At 40.7% G+C, this 22233-nt stretch overlaps 1 protein-coding gene across 1 annotated transcript in view; it reads right to left on the bottom strand.

Moving 5' to 3' along the window:
• Window positions 1-22233, bottom strand: part of ADAMTSL1 (ADAMTS like 1) — a 425741-nt gene that overhangs the window by 16227 nt on the left and 387281 nt on the right. The window contains exons 22-24 of the mRNA XM_074166017.1: window positions 19665-19793; window positions 10172-10351; window positions 8185-8319 (exon numbers count right to left, since the gene is read on the bottom strand). Coding sequence (XP_074022118.1) covers window positions 8185-8319; window positions 10172-10351; window positions 19665-19793 — 444 coding nt within the window. The remainder of the gene's footprint in view (window positions 1-8184; window positions 8320-10171; window positions 10352-19664; window positions 19794-22233) is intronic.

Below are 22233 nucleotides of genomic sequence, written 5' to 3'. Positions count from 1 at the left end.
CCAGGTTATCTCTGCATAGACAAGGCAAGGCAGAGATGAAGCTGAGTTGGTTGACAACTCCCTGCATCTCACCTATTGTGCTCTGAAACCGGTTTGGCTGGGTGCTCCCATACACAGTGGCAAATCATGAAACCAAAGCCTACAAGAATGGATACAGCGCTCTGAAATTACCTCCTAAGGTAACTCTGATGGGTTTATACAATGCATGACAAAGATAGAAAAGGAGTACCCTTCTGTATAAACTTCTCCATCTTTGCTACAGATCCAGGTTAACTGCAGAAGTGCGTTTATGGGGAAAAAACAGCAGTCAAATGAGGCGAGTGGAGCAAGCACAGAACAGTAGTACAGCACCAGGAGTTCAAGCAAACACAGAACAGGAGCTGGTGCGCAATGCTATTACCAGCCCAAGTCATGAAGGTCAGTGCAGATGTAGAAACCTTTCTATACTCCTTAAACCGGTATAAACTTTCTATATCCAGAGACATCAGCAGGTCAGGAAATTTCTTGTGGCTCAAGGAAAATAACAAATGCAGCACAGGGGAGGTGGAGGGCAGAAAGGTGCAGGAAAGCCAGTGCTGCTTGCTCCAGAGAGGCTGTAACTCCTGTCCTATCAACAAAGTGCTTTAGCTGTTTGGGAGAGGTTTTGAGGACCAGCACAGAGGGAGAGGGTGCTTCAAAACTTAGAATGGATATGTCCTTTAGTCAACAGGTCAGAAATCCAGCAGTGTTTGAAAACTCCCCTAACACTCACTCTAGAGTAAAGCTCAAGTTGTGCAAGGAGCTAAAAGGTCTTTTATGTGAAGGAGCTGGCAGAATGACAGGTCTCCAGACTGGGATACTCGTGGCAAGTTTGATACCCCTAGTTTTTCACCACAATGTGCCTCAGTGGAGCTCTGCATCATTTATACCTATGTTAGACAGAATCTAGGCCAGTGATCTGGGAAGAGTTTAGAGACACAAGTTGAAGGGCTGCAGCTCTTACCACAAAACCAAAATTAAACAGATGTTGCCCCAGAGGCTAGTGATATTATTTTATGTGGCAGCATTTTGGACCACTGCTGTAGATCAGTGGTTCTCAGATTAGCTCATTCATGGCACCAAACAGCAGGCAGAAAAAAAACCCGAGGCAGCAGATTGACTTGAGGACCTTGCTCTTTTGACTCTGCTTTCAGAGCTAAGCAGCAGCAGGACTAGTGTCTGGCTGCCTGCAAAACAAACACTATATCAGCGTGGTCAAAATGTTTGACCAAGCAGAGGTATTATCAAGTACCATATACACTGAAATGTGCTCAGTGTGCATATGCAAATGAAAAGACACACTTTTCAATGAAATGCTACGGTGTCGTCTGATGTAGAAGGAAGATACTGCAATACTGTATGAATTTTATACAACATTTCCAATGTAATCAATGTGATAGAGTCTAATTGGGGAATTATTTGCAATGATAATGGCAAACTCTTGATATCAGTTTTAATTATCATCTTTATAGAAATGTCACTTACACGGGAATTCTTGTAACTAATGTGACACAGCAGAACTTTCACCAAGGCAAAAATGAAAGGGAATGGATAACACAATTAACAGGACAGACTTTCCCATTAATGCACCTGGTGCTTTATCCTCATCACAGTGGAAGTATTATTAGTATAAAGTAAAGTTGCTGAAAAAATATTCTTTAGCATTAGAACTACTTTGATGTCCAATTTATTACAGAGAGTGAGGAGGAAAAAAAAATGATGTTATGCAAAATAACTTCTCAGATAGTCATGATTTTATTTGACTCTTACTGCACAACTTCTGCAGCTGTCTTTTTCCTGAGGGGAGCACAGACACAGATTTAATCATAATTACTCATGAGTTTTCTCTTTGCTGACCCTGTGCAGATTGTAAATTATTCTGTAGTCTGTATTTCTGCTTCCAATTTTAAGGCAGCAGTAATTTCCAAAGCCTAGGAAAATTTAGAGAAGGCTCAAGGTATACAGGGGAAAAGCCAAAGGGAGTAAAGGAAAACTTCATATGCTTCAAGAAGCTATACTCTTGCTCTTGAGTATATCACCAAACATCGCAAGAGGTTTGTACTGGTGATATCAGTTGTGTTCATCTGAATCATTTACTGCTTTTCACTCCAATTTTGAACAAGTTTCAGTCCTATGTTTACAGATGTTATTGCTCAAAAGCAAAATGCATAACAAGCTAATGCAGCACTAACTTCTCTGGCTCTGCTGAAAGAGTTTGGTCCCGACCATAGCATCAGTCTATCTATACAACCTGTTTCTTCTCCTAAAGTAGTCAGCAGCACATAATTTGACTCACTACAATGCACCCCAGAACATTCAAAAAGTTCTGTTAATTTTTCTGTTCAGTACCACATCTAGATAACCCTTAAATCTGCAGACAGGTAAATACTAGCCACAGACTTGAAGTTGTCCACTCTGAAAAATATAAAAGACTGAAAAACCTCTTGAACTTTGGACCTTGGCTCTAATGCAGTTGGCCCTTTCAGAATAAGTAATTTATTCATACTGAAAAGGCTGGTCATTGCAAGCAAGGTGGCTGCCATAATGATATTTTTCTGCTCTGCTTTCTGGGGCCTCTTTTGGGCATCTAACTCACTCTACTAGAAAATGAGGGGGATATACTATTGCCAGTAAAATAAAATACTGGTTTTGGTAAGGGGAATCATTTGCATCTTTTAAGTAAAAGGTTTTTGTTATTACTTTGTTTTAAAAACAACTTCTTCACTAAATAGGATAGGTGTTTGCAGAACAGGAATTTATAGTCCAGGTCTTCATCTTCTGAAGCAGCAGTGAAATTGGCAGCTAAACTGCTCTACTTCTGTGCTCATGGGGGATGATGTATAAAACCAGAAAGAAAGCTGCTTTCTAGGACTGTGCTCGCAGTGCTAGCAGTTAGTAAAATCATGTTCTGATTTGTGAATTGAGTAAATTTGATATGGAAGTCATCAGGGAGAAAACAGTAAATATGGAGCAGCAGTATTTACTTTTTTTTACAATTGATTGTACTTTTCTGGTCAGAAAAAAAGTACACTTTACCATCTAACTTTACAGTTATTTTCAGTATCTCTTACAAATAGGGACATTTTTTCTAAATGCACAAAATTGGATAGATATCCTAAGCTGGGGATGACAGCAGGTTCCCAGTGAAGTAACTGGAGGATATGTAGTTTGAGACATAAAATGGAAAGGAGCCAGATAGCAAATAATTGCCTAGGCTTTTCCCCATAAGTTCACTCATATCTTCAGATTCCCTAGAATAACCATTTTGCTCCAGGATTTGCATTGCATTCATTTCATCCAAAGAATAAAAACAGTATAAAGAGCACGAATTAGCATAATGATGGTGTCTCCTCTTTCGATCAAAAAAATTGCTGCTTTTTATTTTTGTGCAAAATGTGAATGTTCAGGATACAGCAAGCCTCAAAAATATACACTGCAGCTGCACACAACAGATAGACTAGCTAACATTACCTCAATATTTAATTTTTTTTATATCTTTTTTATATCTTATAGACATTAAGACATTTAAGACATTATGTCTTATAGACATTTAAGACATTGCTTAAGTCTTGCACTGTGTCAACTAAAAGCTAAATTTTCTGTTCGTTTCAGATCCTAGCTATCTTATCTGCTTATGCTCCTGTTTCTCTTTAAATTCATGAGCACTCCAAAATAAAGGTGCATACTTTCATTTGGTTGTCTCATAAATGCAGTCCAAAACCTTTATTTAATTATATACAATGTGCAATGCAGCAATTTGCCTTTCTTCAACATGCATATCCTCAAGTACACATTAAGTTTTCAGAAATCATCACACAAGATAAAGATTTCTGAAAAAACATGTGGGACATGAACCTGAAGCTTTGGGGAAAAATTTATCAAATGACTCCACAGGCATTTTCTGCGGAATTCAAAGAGCTCATCTGCAACAAAATATTTAAGCAAAGCAACAGATGCCAAGAACTATCGTGCTGTTACAAGCAGTCAAAGTGCATTCTCCTTCAAACCTTTTTTCCTTCACTGTAATATTTTATAGGTACTCCTACATTTCTATATTCCTAGAAGAATTCATTTCTGACCTACCTTCCAGTGTTCCTGTTGCTTAAATATAATTCATACAGATAAGTTGAGGTCATTAAAGCTTCAGCTTTCACTATGTCATGTAACTGCAATAAATACAGTATTCTTCTGTGCTAAGGAGACATTTTTGTATCATATTTTGTACCTTTTGACAAATCTGCTGAGGTTTCCAATAAGGTCACAATAAATTTGAGGAATTGTAGTCAATCCCCACTAAGATTTGTAAGATCCTTAGACTTTCTCACTGAAATGTCTTCAAATACAGGAAACAACAAGCTCAAACCTAAATGAAAACAAGTATTCTTGATAGGTCCAAAGCCTTTTCTGCAGAAGTGTTAGAAGTCAGGAACATCAGTTCCTAAAACTTCAGTTTTGCTAAAATTAACAAAGTCCAAGACCCATGTGAATGTGTCCAGGGAGTTGTGTAAAAAAAATTCAGTGATACTGGTGGCATAGATAAGGAAACTCGACTGAAAATACATTAACTTAGGATGTTTTCTTTTAATGCAAAAAAATCCACAAAGAAATCAGGGCTTATAGTAGTCAAATGAACATTGTTAAAAATAAAAAGTTCTTATCAGGTGACAAAGGAATTTCTTTCTGAGGAAAAGAGTGAAGTTTCTTATCATACTTTCATTAACAACATTCAGGAAAACTGTATTAAAATTAAAAAATCTTTAAGACAGAAACTTTAATAAGATTAAGATATATCTTGAAAGCTTTCCAAAGAAACATAAATTGGTGTCACTTCAGAAATTTACTACATGTTCTATGTTTTGTGTGATATAAAGTCTTCTTGTGTCTCTTCTTGCCATGAACCAAGGACATCAGAAAGTGTGTGACAGTCTGTTGCTCATCATTGATTGTCAGTCTGTGCTACTGTAAAACCCAGAAATGTGCCCAAGCTCATGGCTCCTCCAGCTTCGGCTTTGAGGGGAGTCCTGTACTTCCTGTGTGTGATCTGCAGATAACACAGAAGTGTCTACTACACAGCCTGCTAATGAATGTCAGGGTTGGGGAGGACTGCAGTATGCTACACGTACTTCTAACAGTTGCAAAGGAGCAGGATAAGCACCAGTCTGTGTAAGCCACTATCTACATCCTGCTTTCTAACCAGGTGATGAGTTGGGCCAAGAGAGCTAACTGAAATCTCAATCCTTAAGAAGTAAAATTACTGAGTACATAAGACTAAAATATTCCTGTAAGTTCACGCAAAAAGGTATTTTACATTAGCTCTCAATGGGAGGGTTGCTGACTCCATTGGGCAGGGCCTGGGGTCTTTAACAGGTCTTTACTTCTATCGTGAAGGCATACAAACGACTACTGAATGACCCTTAACAATGAGAAGGAAGACCTACAAACCAGATATTTGTGTTATGGTCCTGACCTTTCCTTCCTGCAACCCCCCTGGAATTTATGCAGAGCTGATTCCAGAGAGCAAGCTTGTAATTTCAAATGGTTGAAATGATGGTGGAAGCATTGCACAATACTGCTTTGTAGTAGAAAGTGCATAACATGTATGATAATCTGGAGGCTCCAGTTCTCTCCATTCAACTCAGCTTGTTAATTGTTGTTATATTTTGTAGAGTTGTTAATTTCCAAACAAGTTGTCATTTGCAACTTTAATCTGTTGCTGTGCTAATATTTTCTGGGTTTTGGGGTGTTTTTTATTGTTTGTTTGTTTGGTTTGTTTTTTTCAAGGCACAAAATCAGTGTTCAATGAAGTTTTGATTCTCATTTTTCTTACATTCAGGCAAACCCATACCTGAATTTATCTAGGTTTCTAACATAATTTTTCACCTTTGGTATCTTATAACTCCTTTAAAATATAAATTTTCCCCTAAGCTTACTTATCACTCCTTTTCCTCACACTTCATTCTTTTCCTTTGTATATGTCCTATTTTCCTTCTCTACTCAACAAATCCTCATATCCTTAGATTTCCAAATATAAGCAGTAGCACAGACAAGGAACCCTATACACAATGATTTACACACCTAAAGTTCTTATATGTGGCATCCAGAGCATGTAGAACAAAGACCCAAACATAATCACTCATGAAAGACCTAAAAGGAATAAAGTCAACTGGCTGGGTGGCAGAATAGGAAGAACTACTGGACAGCTTGTAGGGGATGCTGTGGACAGGGGACATTGACATGGGCCACAGCTTTACAAGTTCACAACTTACTCCCAAATTGGTGTTTGCAGCTGGTGCTTAGAACCATATGCAAATTTTCTTTGCCATGTAGCAATATTTCAAGCAAAGGTTAATTACAAAGGAATCACAGTAGTCCATGAGAAACTTAGCCACTGCCCTGGAAGACCACAGGGAAGTTGAATTACAATCAAATGTCTTTGATTGTAAACCATACTGATATTAGTGTAAACTAGATGCAGATTAAGAAAAAATATCTGAGAGATGAGTCCTTTTTTTTTTTTCAGTGATGGGTATTCTCATAGTGGATGAATGCAAATTCTTTCGTACAACTATAAACAACGTATTTAAGTAACATACACAGGAGCTGAATGCTTTGTGTATTTGTTTCAGTGATACAACATGATGCAGCACACTGAACTATGGCTTTCTAATTGATTGGATAGCCCATTCCATGCTGATTTTTCATTAGAAAAAGTCTCTCAGGAGGTTTCTTCAGGTTTTAATAATACAGGCCTCAAATTCAGGTCAGTAAAATTTCAGTGAAGTTGAGGGAATTGCCTCCAGAATGAAACTGGTTTGCTATTTTGTTATTTAGATTCAGGTGCCCCTGAAGTGGAATGGCAGGGTACAGGATGACATGGCCAAATGAAATTAATTTAGAGGTGGTTATATACAGGCACTGCAGAGCACCCTTTGTGGTTCAATCACTGCTTTCAAACAATAAAAAATCCCTACAACTGCTAAAGACCTCTTTTTGGAAACCTGAGAGGAAATGGATGAAACAGGAGTGTGACTCAGCCTTACAACAGTGAGTACAATAAAACCATACTCAAAAAGATTTATTCAATGCTAATAAATACCTTCAGATATTCCCCCCACCAAGGACTATTTCAGTGCAGTTTTTGTGCAAGCAGAAATGTAATCCAGAGCTGCATGCTAAAAGCCATTGCAAATATATGTAGATGTCAGCACTGGGGAAAAGTAAACCATACAAAACTAAAAACATGAATAGAAATCTTCCACTGTGAAAATCTTCAAATTGCTGCTAAATGTAAGCGAAGAATGTTTTGGAAGATAGTAACAAAGCCATTAGAGAAGCTCTTTGCCTATCTGAGCCTGAGAGTTAGTAGAGGCTCAAGATCAGCACGAGAAACAAAATTTTAAAATAAACACACTCTGAACCTTAGAAAAGTATGAGATACTCTTTGCAAACAAATCAAGCCCACAGACCTGAAAGCAGTTTACAGCATATAACAGAACTTGCAGTGTAAAGAGGAGAAAGCTATAGAGAAGGCAGAAAAGGATGAAAAGACGAAAAACATTTCATTGGGGATTATTTCCTTGCATGGCCTTGTGCAGACATTGGTTGTGTGATAAAACAAAGAGGAATAAAATGAACAGAAAGAAACAGATAGCTTGCAAGAGAAAAACATGTCTAGAGGGATAGACAAAACTCTAGAAAAGGCCCTGAAGAAGAAGGATATACAATACAAATAGCAGACATGTGGAAAGACTAGTACCCAAATGCAGAAGAAAAATTAAAACAGAACCACAAGCATTTCTTCTTTTAGATCAACCAGCACACCAGTTTGCCATGTCTTGCATTGAATGAGATTGTCAGTCCCTCAGAGCAGGGACTGCTTCTTACAGTGTTCTAAAGTGTGCCACAATGGAGCCCTTATTCTGCATGCAGCTGTGGGACACTACACTAATAAGAGGACCTCCTTTTTTTAAATGAATTTCTGAGTTCTGAGAACAATTTGGCAGTGATTATGACTGACAATACGTTGTCAGTTTGATGTCTTCTGTCCTAGTGCTCCATGGCTGGATAACTGGATACATAACTGTAAGGGATAACCAGATATGTAACTGTAATCTAAACTCTAAACCCTTTTTAATAAAATAAACAAACTTAAAGCACTTGGCTTACCTATGACAGCAGAACTCCCTGGACTGACGGTCATTTTTGTCCCTGAAGGAGAGGTCATCACTGAACGAGTGCTTGCCCCAGCACTGGAAAGCATTGCTTCCAGGTCTTCTAGGTAAGGAAGAGGTCGTGGAGGCTCTGGTAACAGAGTGGGAGACTGAAGTGATGAGCAACATTATCGCAGAAAACATCTCAAGGACATAAAAAACCCCACCACCAGCTATTGCTGCATTATTTGCTGTGCTGCAATACTACCATTTCAAGGGGGCACGCTAAGCAACTTTGGGCAACTACTAAAGGTATGCTTTGCCTCATGTTAGGTAAGGCACTAGAGAAATTATTAAAATAACATCTGGATCAGTATGACCACAAAATAAAAGAAATTCTGTCTGAAGGTTACCATGGCACTCTGGTTGACACTCTTCATATGTGAAGAAGGTACATGGTATCAGGAGATACAGAAGCTTGAATGAAAGAGCAAATTTACACAGCACCGAAGTCAAATAAAATATCCATGGCAGTCAGTGGAAAACTTTTAATGTCTGCTACAACTTAGATCAAGCCTTGGTTAAATATGGTTATAACCCTGCCAAATCCTGTGGTATACTTAGGCAGAGCTCCAAAGGACTAAGAGTTCAGAGCTCAAGAGGATCAATCTATGCTGAAAACTGCAGGATTTAGTACTGTGCTATCCATAACGCTATTTTAAAAATCAATTGTGTTGCCTATCATTCCCAATTCTGTTTGTCATGGAATTGATGGGATATGTGATTTAAGTGAATGGTGGTTTCATCCCCTTTCAGTTAGATCACTGCAAGCACTAAACAGGTTTTCTATTGCTGATCACATTCAGCACCAGAAGTAGGAGTCATGGATGCTTGAACTGTTTCTTTCCATCAAGGAACCAAAAATGTGATTTGCCTACAAATAAAAGTAGCTTGCTTAACTCACAGTAGCTTTCCATCTTTAAGCCATTTATAAAGATCAGAAAAAGATGTAAAGATCATGTGGGAAATTTAATTTATAGGCTGAAATCCAGCTGATTTTTTTTTTTCAGATTTTTTTAGGCTGAGTTTCTAGAGCCAGTCTGGATTCACAGGGAAATAATGTGAGCATTCGTAAAGAGGGTTCAGTGTTGTCTGTGAAACTGAGAAATCTGACTTTACAACTTCCCCTGGAAGCTGCATCATCCATGGGACCTGTGCTCACCCTAGTCCTGAAAGATGAGAGCTGTAACAGATGCTTTCATGCTGTTGCACGAGTAACAGGGACTAGGTTTCAAAATTTGACACTTCGCTATCAAACGTACAGAAGCACTTACAAAGTCTGGCTGGATCATTCATCTACCAGGCATGGAGAAATGATAGAAGATGAGTTACTAGGAAAGGAAACCCTTTTCCCACACATCCAGTTACCACCAGGCAACACTTGCACCCATGCTTCACAGCTGACATTGTCTTTTCAAGTCAGCCTGATGGGCTTACTTTCTGTTGTTTAGAAACCTAAGAAAAAGTAAATGTCACCCTTCACTGAACTTGGGAAGTGATTTCTAAAAGCGCACTGGGTTTATGCACTTGTTGGGTGTGAAACAGGTCAGTATCACACAGCCATGTATGGGAAGGCTGCTCAGGAGATACAGGGCCCTCACAGGGAAAAAGTGGCATCATTCTCATTTCAAGAGAGCCACTTTAGGAACTGGTTAATAAATGCTTTTCTTATCTAGTAAGCCTGAAAGAGTGAACCTGAGTATCTCAGGACTGGGGGGTGCAGTCCCTGTGCTGAGACATTTTCTCCTTATCCATCTGCCTTTTACCACCACCTTGTCTCAGGTGATGTTGTCCAGAGAACAAATGCAGACTGATACTTTTCTTAGAACAGGGCTACCTGTATGCGATTCCCTCTGATTCCGCGTCCTCTGATTAGCTCTTTAGGCTAGATGTGCCAGCAGCCACATTACAGTTGCTGCGAGTGCAAAATACCCTGGACTTACCAAGAATCAACAGCTGGGAGCTTTCAGTTACCGCCCCACGAAGATTGGCTGCCTTGCAGGAGTACAACCCCTGATCTGACAGAGAAACATTTGTAATTAGCAGCAACCCATCGTGCAGATGGTGAGCAGGGGACAGCTTGACCTTGTTCTTAAACCAAGTAACTTCTGCTTCAGGAACACCTGGAAAAATATTGACAAAACATAACACAAGTAAGCTATATTGGTTGTTAAACAGTGTTATGGTTGCTACAGAAAAAAATTGGTAAGATAGAACAATTAAAACAAGATTTTAATATGACTTCCAAGTGACATTTTTTGCAGTTAGAAGTGTTTAGTCAACTCTTTCACATTGCCTGCCTTTATGTTTCTTAGATCCCTCTGAGATGGAGTAGAACAATTAAAACCAAATTGAAGTCTTCCCTTTTAGTGTCCCAGACCTGTAAAAGTGAACTCTGAGCTCATCACTCTTAAAAGCAATCCTCTATTTGATCCGAACAAAGGTTAACCTAGCCCAGTATCCTGTCTCTGGAAGAAGCCATAAGCTGGTGCCTCTCCCAGCCTCACACTAGCTTTGGCTCAAGAACTTTCTGAGCCAGAAGTAGTTTTTGTGGAGTTCGGAGCCCTCCATGGATTTCTCCTCTAATCTTCCTTTTTGAAATTTTTGCTAAAAATTAGCTTTACATCTTCAGAAAAACAGTTTCACTGGTCTCATCTGGAGTCTTCAGCCAACAGATTGTTACAGATTCATAACCCATATAAGAAGAATTGCCTCCTTTTGTGCACTTGGATTTGAGGTTCAGCTATCTGTTGGGTACCCTCTTGTAAGAATGGAAGCTGATGCGTAGCTGGCAAGACCTCTGTTCTTGCAGTAGATAGTATTTCCTAGGCATGGGGATTTCTACTTCAATTTAAATGCATACCAGATCAGGTAATTTAGTGCTACTGACTACCAAACAACTGGTTTATGTGAAATGGTACTGAAAGTCTCAATACATGGATAGACCTATGGAGCTGTGCCTGGGAGGAAACGGTACTGTGCAAAACCATGGCTGTAACGAGTAGCATGTCACTAGTCCTAGTGACTGCTGGAGTGCATGCTTTCCCATTTGCAGTACCCTCTGTATGAGTACCCCCTCTTTCACATGAACGTGCAATTTCCTTGTGTCTACTGTAGATTAAGGGCATACATACAGGTGGTTATTCTTAAGTATCTGCTGCCCACCTTAAATCCTTCCCTGCTTTATATCACAGCAACATGTTCCTCTGCCCATTGTCAATACCCTTCTGGCTGTGCATCCACATCAAAAAACAAAACCCACTCTGTTTGTCAGTTCTGTGGTCCTGGCTTCGGAAATACCTCACTCAGGCTGTGCTTACTGATCATGACCACCCATTTGTCTGTATTCATAGTGACTGCCTGACTGCAGGTGCCTCACTAAGCATGTGCAGATGGAATTGGGAAAGGAAGATTCTTCCCTACTCGTCCACAACAAAGCAATGTAGGCTTTTTCCCCACCTCTCCCAGTGTCACCTGGTGACTTTGCCAAGACATATGAATTGAGTATGTGTGGTCTTGGCAGCCAGAATGAAAAGCTGAAGCCCTGTAAGGGCAGAGAGTCTCATCCACATTCAGAAAGTAGCATGAAGCAAGCTGTAAAAGACTGCAGTCCAGGAGGTTCCTCCAGTGTATTGATGATAACTTCTTGACTCAGGTGGTGGAGGAGCCAACAAGGAGAGGTGTACTACTGGCCCTAGTTCTGACAAACAAAGAGGGACTGGTGGAGGACATTAAGGTTGGGGGCAGCCTTGGCTGCAGTGATCATGAAAAGATAGAGTTCAGGATTGTGGGTAGTATGCGCAAAACAACAAGTAGGATTGAAACCTTGGATTTCAGGAAGGCTAACTTCGACCTCTTCAAGAAACTGCTAGGAGAAATCCCATGGGTTAGGGCTCTGGAAGGCAGAGGGGCTCAAGAGAGCTGGACAATAATCAAATATTGCTTTCTCCAAGCTCAGAATCGGTGCATTCCTAAGAGCAAAAAATCAGGCAAGGGAAGCAGGAGACCTGCATGGTTGAGCAGGGAGCTTCTGAAAAAGCTCAAGTGGAAGAAGGAAATTTACAGTGCATGGAAGAAGGCACTGACGACTTGGGAAGATTACAAGAATGCCATTACAGTATGCAGGGATGAAATGAGGAAAACCAAGGCCTCCTTGGAATTAAACCTGACAAGGGATGTCAGAGTCAGCAAAAAAGGCTTTTTCAAGTACATTGGAGGCAAAGGGAAAACTACAGAAAATGTGGGCCCGCTGTTGAATGAGATGGGTGCCATGTGACAGAGGATGCAGAGAAGAAGGAGCTGCTGAATGCCTTCTCTGCTTTGGTCTTTACTGCTCAGGCCAGCCCCAGGAGTTCCAGACTTTGAAGGTAACAGAGAAAGTATGGATGAAGGAAGACTTCCCCTTGGTTGAAGAAGATCAAGTTAGAGAACAGTTAAGTAAACTGGACTTCCGCAAGTACATGGGTCCTGATGGAATGCACCCATGAGTGCTGAGGGAGCTGGCAGAAGTTATTGCTGGATGATTCTCCATCATCTTTGAAGGGTCCTGGAACACAGGTGAGGTGCCTGAGGACTGGAGGAAAGCCAATGTCACTCCTTCAAAAAGGGCAAGAAGGAGGACCTGGTAAACTACAGGCCAGTCAGCCTCACCTCCATCCCTGGGAAGTTGATGGGACAGGTCATTCTGGGCATCATCTCAAAGCATATGGAGGAAAAGAAATCTATCAGAAGTAGTCAACACAGATTCATCAAGGAGAAATCATGTCTGACTAACCTGATAGCCTTCTACAATAGCATGACTGGTTGGATAGATGAGGGGAGGGCGGGGTGGATGTTGTCTACCTTGACCTCAGCAAGTCTTTTGACACAGTGTCACAGAGTCTAGTTGGAGGTCCGTAACAAGTGGTGTTCCCCAGGGGTCAGTACTGGGTCCAGTTCTCTTCAATATATTCATCAATGATCTGGATGAGGGGACAGAGTGTACCCTCAGCAAGTTTGCTGATGAGACAAAACTGGAAGGGGTGGCTGATGCACTGGAAGGCTGTGCCACCATACAGCAAGACCTGGACAGGCTAGAGAATTGGGAAGAGAGGAACCTGATGAAATTCAGCAAGGGCAAGTGTAGGGTTCTGCACCTGGGGAGGAATAACCCCATGCATCAGTACAGGTTGGGGACCGACCTGCTGGAGAGCACCTGTGAGGAAAAAGACCTGGGAGTCCTGGTGGACAACAGGATGACCATGAGCCAGCAATGTGCCCTTGTGGCCAAGAAGGCCAATGGCATCCTGGGGTGCATCAAGAAGAGTGTGGCCAGCAGGTTGAGGGAGGTTATCCTGCCCCTCTACTCCGCTCTGGTGAAGCCCCATCTGGAGTACTGTGTCCACTTCTGGGCTCCCCAGTTCAAGAAGGACAGGGAACTGCTGGAGAGGGTACAGCAGAGGGCTACAAAGATGATTAGGGGCCTGGAGCACCTCTCTTATGAGGAAAGGCTGAGGGACTTGGGTCTTTTTAGTCTGGAGAAGAGAAGACTGAGGGGGGATCTGATCAATGCTTATAAATACTTAAAGGGTGGGTGTCAAGAGGATGGGGCTGGACTTTTTTCAGTGGTGCCCAGTGACAGGACAAGAGGTAACGGGCACAAACTTGAACATAGGAAGTTCCACCTAAACATGAGGAGGAACTTCTTTACTTTGATCGTGACAGAGCACTGGAACAGGCTGCCCAGAGAGGTGGTGGAGTCTCCGTCACTGGAGACATTCAAAACCCACCTGGACATGTTCCTGTACAACCTGCTCTAGGTGGACCTGCTTTGGCAGGGAGATTAGATTAAATGATCTCCAGAGGTTCCTTCCAACCCCATATCATTCTGTGATTCTGCGATTCTGTCTCACCTCTGTCTGAGGTTAAATAGCATATGCTAATCTGGACCCTTCATGGCATACCTAGGGAACTAATCATTCTTGCCCATGATGACATTTTCCAAAAGCTTTTCCTTGTTTGTGTTGATACAACTCAGATTTTTTAAAAGGATGGGCTGTTGGCCTGTTTCTGACTCCCCTGCTGGGATAGGACCAGTGCACAGCTCTCCATCTGGCTGCTACTCTTTGACCTGTGTGGCATGGGTGGGCTGACCACCACTTAAAACCTCACTCTGATTTTTCCAGGAAGAGTCCTCATGGGAGCTCAGACAACTGCTGGATAGCAAACAACCCCAGCCCTTGAGTTTATTTAAGCCTGTGTGTTTATTGTGTTTCCATTGCAGAGAACGGAAGTTTGAGAGTTGAACTCTGAAGAGCAAAGGAGAGAAAATGAAGACTCTTCCAGTTCTGCAGTCCCTGAAATGGAAAAACACTCACATCCCAGCACTTGTCCTCCCAATGCCACCCTAGTGAAGGGATGATCCATCCTCTCTTGTAGTCTAAGCCACTTACAGTGCACAGGTTTTCACATTATGTCACTTAGGAATGGAAGTATCAAGAAACATACCTCGGAAATAAATGATCACAAGATTATAAAATTATACGTCTTTCTCCAATTCTAACCAAGGCTTATCTTCTTTCTTTGTTTTGAAGACTAAAATTGAGTAGATCTTTCAAGTATTTCTTGAAAATAAAAAAGATAAGTACAAATAGTGGGAGAAGAGGAAGGGATGAGGAGTGTTGAGATGGGTAAAGAAGAAGGGAAAAGGACATTGAGGATTTCATGACCACAGTCCTCAAGAGCAAAGACTCAACTAAAATAAATAAATGTGAAGAGACAGACAAAACTAATTTGCTTCTTGCAGACAGCTGCTCTGCTAAAGGCTGATTCCTCTTGAATCCACTTCACTAGCAGGTGCAACAAGGGGTTAAAGGTAAGACCCCTTAGTGTTGAGGTTACTGCTGAGTCTAGTAATGGTGCACTGCACCAACCTGCTGTCCAGCAGCTCTACAGAAACCTTTTTCTGACGTGCTACTCTACAAAGTGTGTTCTTGTTCTCTCTTTAACGTGATGTTTCCTCACTAACAGGAGATTGTTTGAAACTAACCTGTACAGCTGTTCCCACAGTTTGTTTAAGGAAAGATAAGCAGTATATGTCAGTGAGCAGCACCTTCGGCTTCCTTTGTGCTTCCACCTTTAATGACACATATAAGCCTCAAGACAGGAATAGGAGGCAGCCAGCACAGAGACAAGCAAACACATCATTGCGCAGCACTGCCACAAGGGGTAGCAGGAGCATTTCGATCAGTTTTGCTGGGAACGGTGAATGACAGAGGACAGGGGGCTGAGAGTGTTTGCCTTGAAGAAACAATCACAGAGACTGAAAGTCTGAGAGGTGCCAGCTGGAGACAAAACTCACTTTGCTGGGCAGGCAAGACTTTAGATGGTGAATAGTTACCCATACCTATTCTTCTACAGCTATCCCCTTCATCCCTGTGTGCAAGTATCCAGCACAAGACAGCTACCTGAAATATGTAGCAATCAGAACTGTGCATGCCAATCAAGATAATTTTGGTAAACCAGGAGGTTTTGGGGAAAGGAAGCATAGCAATACAAGGATCTAGCAGTGGTGACTTGTTTCCAGTGCCACAATATTATTGAAATTGTGACTTGCATGTCAGAATCTGCCATAGTTGATCGAAAAATACAGGCCATAAAGCAAGGCAAGAACTAGAAAAATATAACCTTCAGCATATAGATGGAATACAGAGGAAAGGAATGTTTAGGAGAGTTGAAAAAGCTGCAAGTTGAAACATCAGAGTGAGAAAGATGTACGGGTCAGGATCGCAATATATTTTAAGTCACTTTTCCTGTTCTGACTCAACAGTCACTAATGATACATGACACTTTGCAGGCAGGTACCTCTGTTAGAAGTCTTAGGGCCTTAAGGACACCATGAAGAAATGCCCTAAGAACTGGATTTTTAAAATTGGTTCCTCCTTTCGTGTCCAACTGTATTTTCAATAACAGGTTGGGCCAGATTCATTGAGGCTTCCGAATGAATACCTGCACAACTTAAGTGCTGAAGTCAACAGAAGCCAACAGAAAGCTTCGTAGCGATACTGATGTGATCCAAATTGCTCCCACATCCTCTTTGGAAGTAAAACTGCCCACAACAATAAAATCGCCCACACCAGAAATGCTGATAGCTTTCTGAAGCTTGGAGAAAATCCTCCATTTGGAAGTCACAGACATCTGCAAGACTCCTGAGTGACTTTTGGGTGGGACTTCCCTTCGTTTTGGAGAAGTCTGGGAATGACCACATTCACCTAACTATGTTTAAAAAATACTCTTTCACCTCTATAGACAAAGTAGCAGAGTTATATCAAGTGAAATAAGGCTGATTTTCAAGCTTGAACAAAACCACACCACCATCTTTGTTGTATAACCAAATTAGAGTTTCATACTGACATAATTCGTATCAGGGGCCAATTAAACTCTAATGCACCCAGGATGATTTAGTTTTCCCTTGTCTTACAGCTAATAACTATAGATTTCATCTCAGAACACAGACTTTGACAGTGTTTATACCTTTCATAAGAAGTTAAAGAGCAATATAAAATTACTCCCTAGGCTCTGGGAATGTTCTCTTTCATTATCTCTTGTTTTTAAGAAACCTTCTCCAGGCTTATCAACACCTGTCAGCAGCAAGTGTGTATTTCTGTCCCTCGACAGCAAGAGCAGCTTCAGAAAATGTCATAACTGATCCTCATACTTAATATTTTTCTCATAAATATTTATTCTGCTGCCCTGCTGACTCTCAGTGAAGATGTGTCCATATATGAGCCAAGACATCAAGATCCAATACATGCATGCTCCTATACTACAGACTTCACAGCACAGTGATAGCAACACAGCTTATAATGATAACATTATTAGGCCACAACAACTGTCAGTTGCTGTGCTGCTGGCCTGGGGCATCCTGAAATGACTAGAGGGAAAGCAATAGAAGGAAAAGGAAACCTCTGTGAAGAGTTTTTTCATCTAGTTAAGTCTCCAAATAATTTCTGGTTGTTAGTTTACTTCTAATTATGTTTACTTCATTCTCACACTCTAATTTCTTTTTTATTATCAGATGTTATTGCACTAACCATTGCAAATTAATTTACTATGGTTTGATGGCCATTTCATTGTTAATGCCTTCTGGGGAACTTTGGCAAACTACGTAGTTGTAACCTTCATGTACTCTGAAGAAGTAACTAGGATATGACACTTTTGCTGACTGACACAATAGTGTATGTTACTCTTCTTCTTTGAATTGATTGTTCTAAATAGAATTATCAAAAATATATTAAAAGGTTGAATAATCAAACCCCTGATGTTAAAAAAAAAAATAATTGTGCTTACATTAGAAGAAAAATTATATTTATTGTCATGTACTTCAACAGGTTTTATGAGATGGTGTATTTTCCAGGCATAGGTGAGACAGCTGATAGAAATCACTCTATTCCTGGATCTTTTCCGATATGTAGCTTTTTTAAAATTGCTGTTGAATTATTAACACTATTTGTATGAAAAAAGGATTTTAATGCCTATAAAATATTTTTGCCCTCATTACTCACTCTCTTATTTCCTGTGTAACACCACAGCTTGTGGTTTATGACTTGATCATAACTTCAACAGTATTAATGTCTGTTGTTAAACATAGTTGACATTTTCTATGGAGGCAGTTGCAGAAGGTAAACATGAAGAAAATGATGATTTAAGTACATTTCTTCTGTATCAAAGGAGAGTCCAATATACAGCAATGCTACTAGACAGCAAAAAGCCTTCTTCTGGAAGAGAAGACAATGATGCTGCTGTGACACTGCTAAAATTTTCCATTGTGGACGTACATTGTCATAGTAAGTAGGTTTCATAAAATTGCTAGAGATTATTTTCCTCTCAGAAAAGGCACTGAATCTGTGCCCCTGACCATGTTGTGCTCCTCTCCTGTAGTTTTCTGATGCCATAAGAACCATGGCAGCTTTGCTCAGCCACATCTTGTTCTTTTTATGGTGTCTTTATACTGAAGGGAAATGGCTGCACTTCTTAAATCAGCAATCACTTTCTACATCTGTGGGGCCTCCCCATCTGCAGCTGAGAGAACCCTGAGAGAGAAATCCAAAATAATATATGTTCACATAATACTTAGTCTCTTTCACACACTGTCAGTGGCAGGCAGGGCCTGGGAAAAAAGAGTATAGCTTTCATATCTTTCTTCCTTGAAAGACACTGGACATCAGTCTGCTTGTGAGGGAGTGTCTAGTGTCTATGTTGAGAGAGCAACAGGATTACTGAGTTTATTCCTGCATGAACCACTAAGAAAAATGACACTGTATTTTTCTTTCATTAATCCCACTGAGAGTAATTAATAATAATAGCTGTTTGCACAGCTATTGTGCATGCTTTGCTAAAGGACAGATGACCAAATAGTGAAGCTTGAGCCAATACTCTTTTTACTTAAGAATTTGCATAGGGGTGTGGTTGGCAGCACTTGAAGAAAGAAAACTGAAAACAATTAAGTGCTTAAAGTGAGCAGTAAGAGTAAGAAAAAGCAGGACATTTGTATATTTGCAGTGCAGATGCTTATTCAGTGTCATCTGAAGTAGCTGCTATGGACAAGAAGCTAAAGCAAGGGTTTAAGGGACTTCATACAAGTCTCCACTGCAGATATTTATGTAACACTTAGCATGGCTCATTTTGCGTTTGATAAGCTGATCCCTTCCCCTCCCATTCACCCTCATACTATGCATCAAAGTGTAATGAAGCAAAGGGCTGGCCCTGGGTCTTTAGGGATTTCCCATCTTGCTGTCTTCCCTCACCCCTCCTCCCCATACCAACACCATTCCCACCAACAACCATAGGACTGCAACACGCAGGTGAGGTCAACCTTTTTTTGTCACCATTAGAAAGAGGCAAGTGGCCGTTGTAAGACTAAGGGACATTCAGTCTCTGGCTGGGAATCAATTTCAGGGAGAAGCCTGTTTCAGCAGAATTCCTCTGAATTCCTGCACTCCCAAGACAAAAAAAAAGAAAAGTCAGAAATAGAAAGTGCTAACCTGCTCTTAATTTGAAAAAACAGAATTTGGCAGGAAAACAAGGAACTAGCCGGAGTGGACTTTAAAGGCTCCATCAATGAGGAAATGAGTCAATCCATGCTTGTGTATTCTCACCAAACATCCCTAACAGGTAGGAATGTGTATCATTGTTGTATCCAAATCATATTGCATGTCTGTAACAAAAATGCCTGTCATATTGTCCCAGATCAGTTTTCTTAACCCACAACACTTTTCTGGTTGGTACTGATAAAAGGAGGACAATTTCTTTGCTGAGAATTAATGGAAGAATGAAATTTGCCAAAGTCCTAGGAAAATGTTGTTGTTTCACCCAGCTGCACATGGAGACACCAATTTTAGCAAAGAACCCTGCAGAAATTTATAGCTGAAGTGCACGGGAGACCAAGTAATTTCTCACCTGCCACGTGGCAGCTAATGGTAACATTTGCTCTCTGGATTGTTTTCACTGTGCTTCCAATATCAACAGTGACAGCAGGCGATTCCGTGTTGATCACAGTAGCTCTTGATGTCTTTATCAGAGGCTTTCCTGTACAAAAGAAGCATCACAGTTTATCAGACCAAGCACACTGCACTCATGTGCGACAGATGATCTGGGACACTAAGTACCTACACAGGACAGGTGGGTAAGGGTAAATGCTGGAATATGAGGCCACCTGCTCTTTGTAATATTACAGTGTCACCAAATTCCACGGGAAAAGCTGTCTTGGAGAATGAAAAAGCATGCCTAGAGCAGAGGCAGAATAGCATTAAAACCATGTGGACACACATGAGAACCAGCTGAATCAATAAACACCAGTACAATTGGAGCTGCAGAGGGAGGTTTGCCTGGTACTGCAACCAAAATACCACCCTTTGCCAGAGGCCAAAAATACAAAAAAAAAAGCCTGAGTGATGGCTACAGGTACATTAACAGTGTAGGAGGTGTAGAGCAACATGCAAGCTGTTTCTACACATTGATCATGTTTTCTTTAACCTACAGTGGAAACACTGGGATTGGGAATACCAGACGATAACCAGAAAGTTTTCTTATAATGGCTAGTGTAAGAAGATGAGGGACATAAAAAAGCTCCTTCCTGTCAGATAACCTGTTTTGTTTTACCTGAAGCCTGTAGTAACGGTGTTACACACTATCTCTAAAAAGATACCTGCTTTTCCTGCAACAAACTTGTCAAATTGTTTTCAGTGGGCTTCCAACACCTGTGGCAGCAGGGGAGTGGGTCAAGGTGTTCCCCTGCTGTTGTGGGATTAGCTATGGAGTTACCCATCGGAGGCTTGAGGAGGCTTCTGCAACTCCTTTTGTAGGGGCACTGTAAAGTCATGCCTACGTGACACAACACAGCTCAGAGATACTCGGGCTTAGCTCTGAGAGAGGGGAGTGAAGCGGCAGAGCTGATAGAGCTGGGTTAAGGCAGCCCCCTCTCCCAGCCATAATACCCTGGAGGCAGGATGCTGGCAGGAGGGGCAGGACATGACAACATCACTTTAAATTATATGGGGCTTGTGTGTTTTTGACTAAGTCTTGTAGTTTCAAACTCATCTTTATCCCAAAACCTATAAACACATTTTTTTCCCCTTTAAGTAAATGGTCAGATACAAAACAGGTTCAGATATTGTCATCTGCCTGCAGAAGCTGCAGTTTTAGGCAAATGTCCACCACTGGCTGCATTTATGTGTTAATCTGGAGGTGACCAAGGAAGAAAAGACAGAGGTGAGAAAAAGAATTCAGTTTCACTGAGCTCATGGAGAGTCCTGAAAATCTAATTCAGCCCTAACTATAAATTGCTCCATATAGCTATATTTCCAGGGCTTTTAAAAGATGCCTTTCATCTGGAATTCCTGTCATATCAGTTTGGGGGGGGGGAGTGATGGCATTTTTTAAAATTTTTCTTTTGGTCCCTTTAATGCCTAAGAATAGCAAAGTAAAATACTACATTTTATTGTTGAAATATCTCCAAAAGTTTTGATACTTTATGGAAAAGCCTAAATAAAAGAAAGAAAGAAAAATTCTTCAGCTATCCATCAGTCTTTTATTTTCTTGATTGGTTTTCACAATCTCATCAAAAGATTAAAAATCTATTGGCCATTCAACCCATAAATGAGTAGCAAACCATTGAGAAAAATGAAAGTATATTCCACTGTCTGTTTTTCCATGCATTTGTTAAACTAATCAGAAAATTCTTCAATGAAATAAGCTTTCAGCCCCCACTCCTGCTCCCTCTAAAGATCATCTCAGCTTTCCAGTTTTTATGGAGAAAGTACTTCCATTAAGCCAAAAAGGTTGTTGCTTTGTTCCAAAAAGTGCTCAGTATCTCATTTTGATATTTATGGCCTTATTTTATAAGATGTTCAGCTCTTTGCCTTGGATGTGAGACAGAAATGTATACCAGTCCCTAAGCAGAGTTCAACTTGAGTCTGGGATGCATGAATGTTAATTTATCTAAAAAGGTTAAACTACAACCTTGATTATTAATTGCAATCAAACAGCTAATAGCCCTCCTGTGCCACATGTATACCTAATGCTCTGTTTATTTTTCTATAGTTTCATGCAAAGTTGTCTCCACAAATTATGTTGTACAAAGACTATGGCTCTTAAACTCACTGGAGCAATATGGACAGAATAGCAGTTTTGACTGATGATTTTTTAACGTCATGTTCAGCTTCTTGTTGGTGCAACACAAGAGGTTTACTGTGGAGTTGCTCCTTGAAAAACACTGTACTGTCTTAGCAGCAGCACCACTGCCCTGCTGCTCAGGATTAGCAAAGATATTGCTGATCTGCAGTAGTGTACAAAGGACCACTCTCTTTGGTTTTGCCTACATATAATAGGTAGCTCTGATGCAGATCTTCCTTTTCCACCCTGGGGGATTCAGCTCTTCTCCTTCTAGGGGACAGACAAGGTCTCTTTCCAGTTGGTTTACTGATCATCAGAACCTCACTGCTGGTCATTGCTGCGTTCTTAGATTTTT

Source organism: Numenius arquata, chromosome Z, assembly GCF_964106895.1.
Source record: "Numenius arquata chromosome Z, bNumArq3.hap1.1, whole genome shotgun sequence".
Classification (NCBI taxonomy): Eukaryota; Metazoa; Chordata; class Aves; order Charadriiformes; family Scolopacidae; genus Numenius; species Numenius arquata.
The sequence above is the reverse complement of the archived record's forward strand: the minus strand, read 5'-3'. Positions and strand labels throughout refer to the sequence as shown.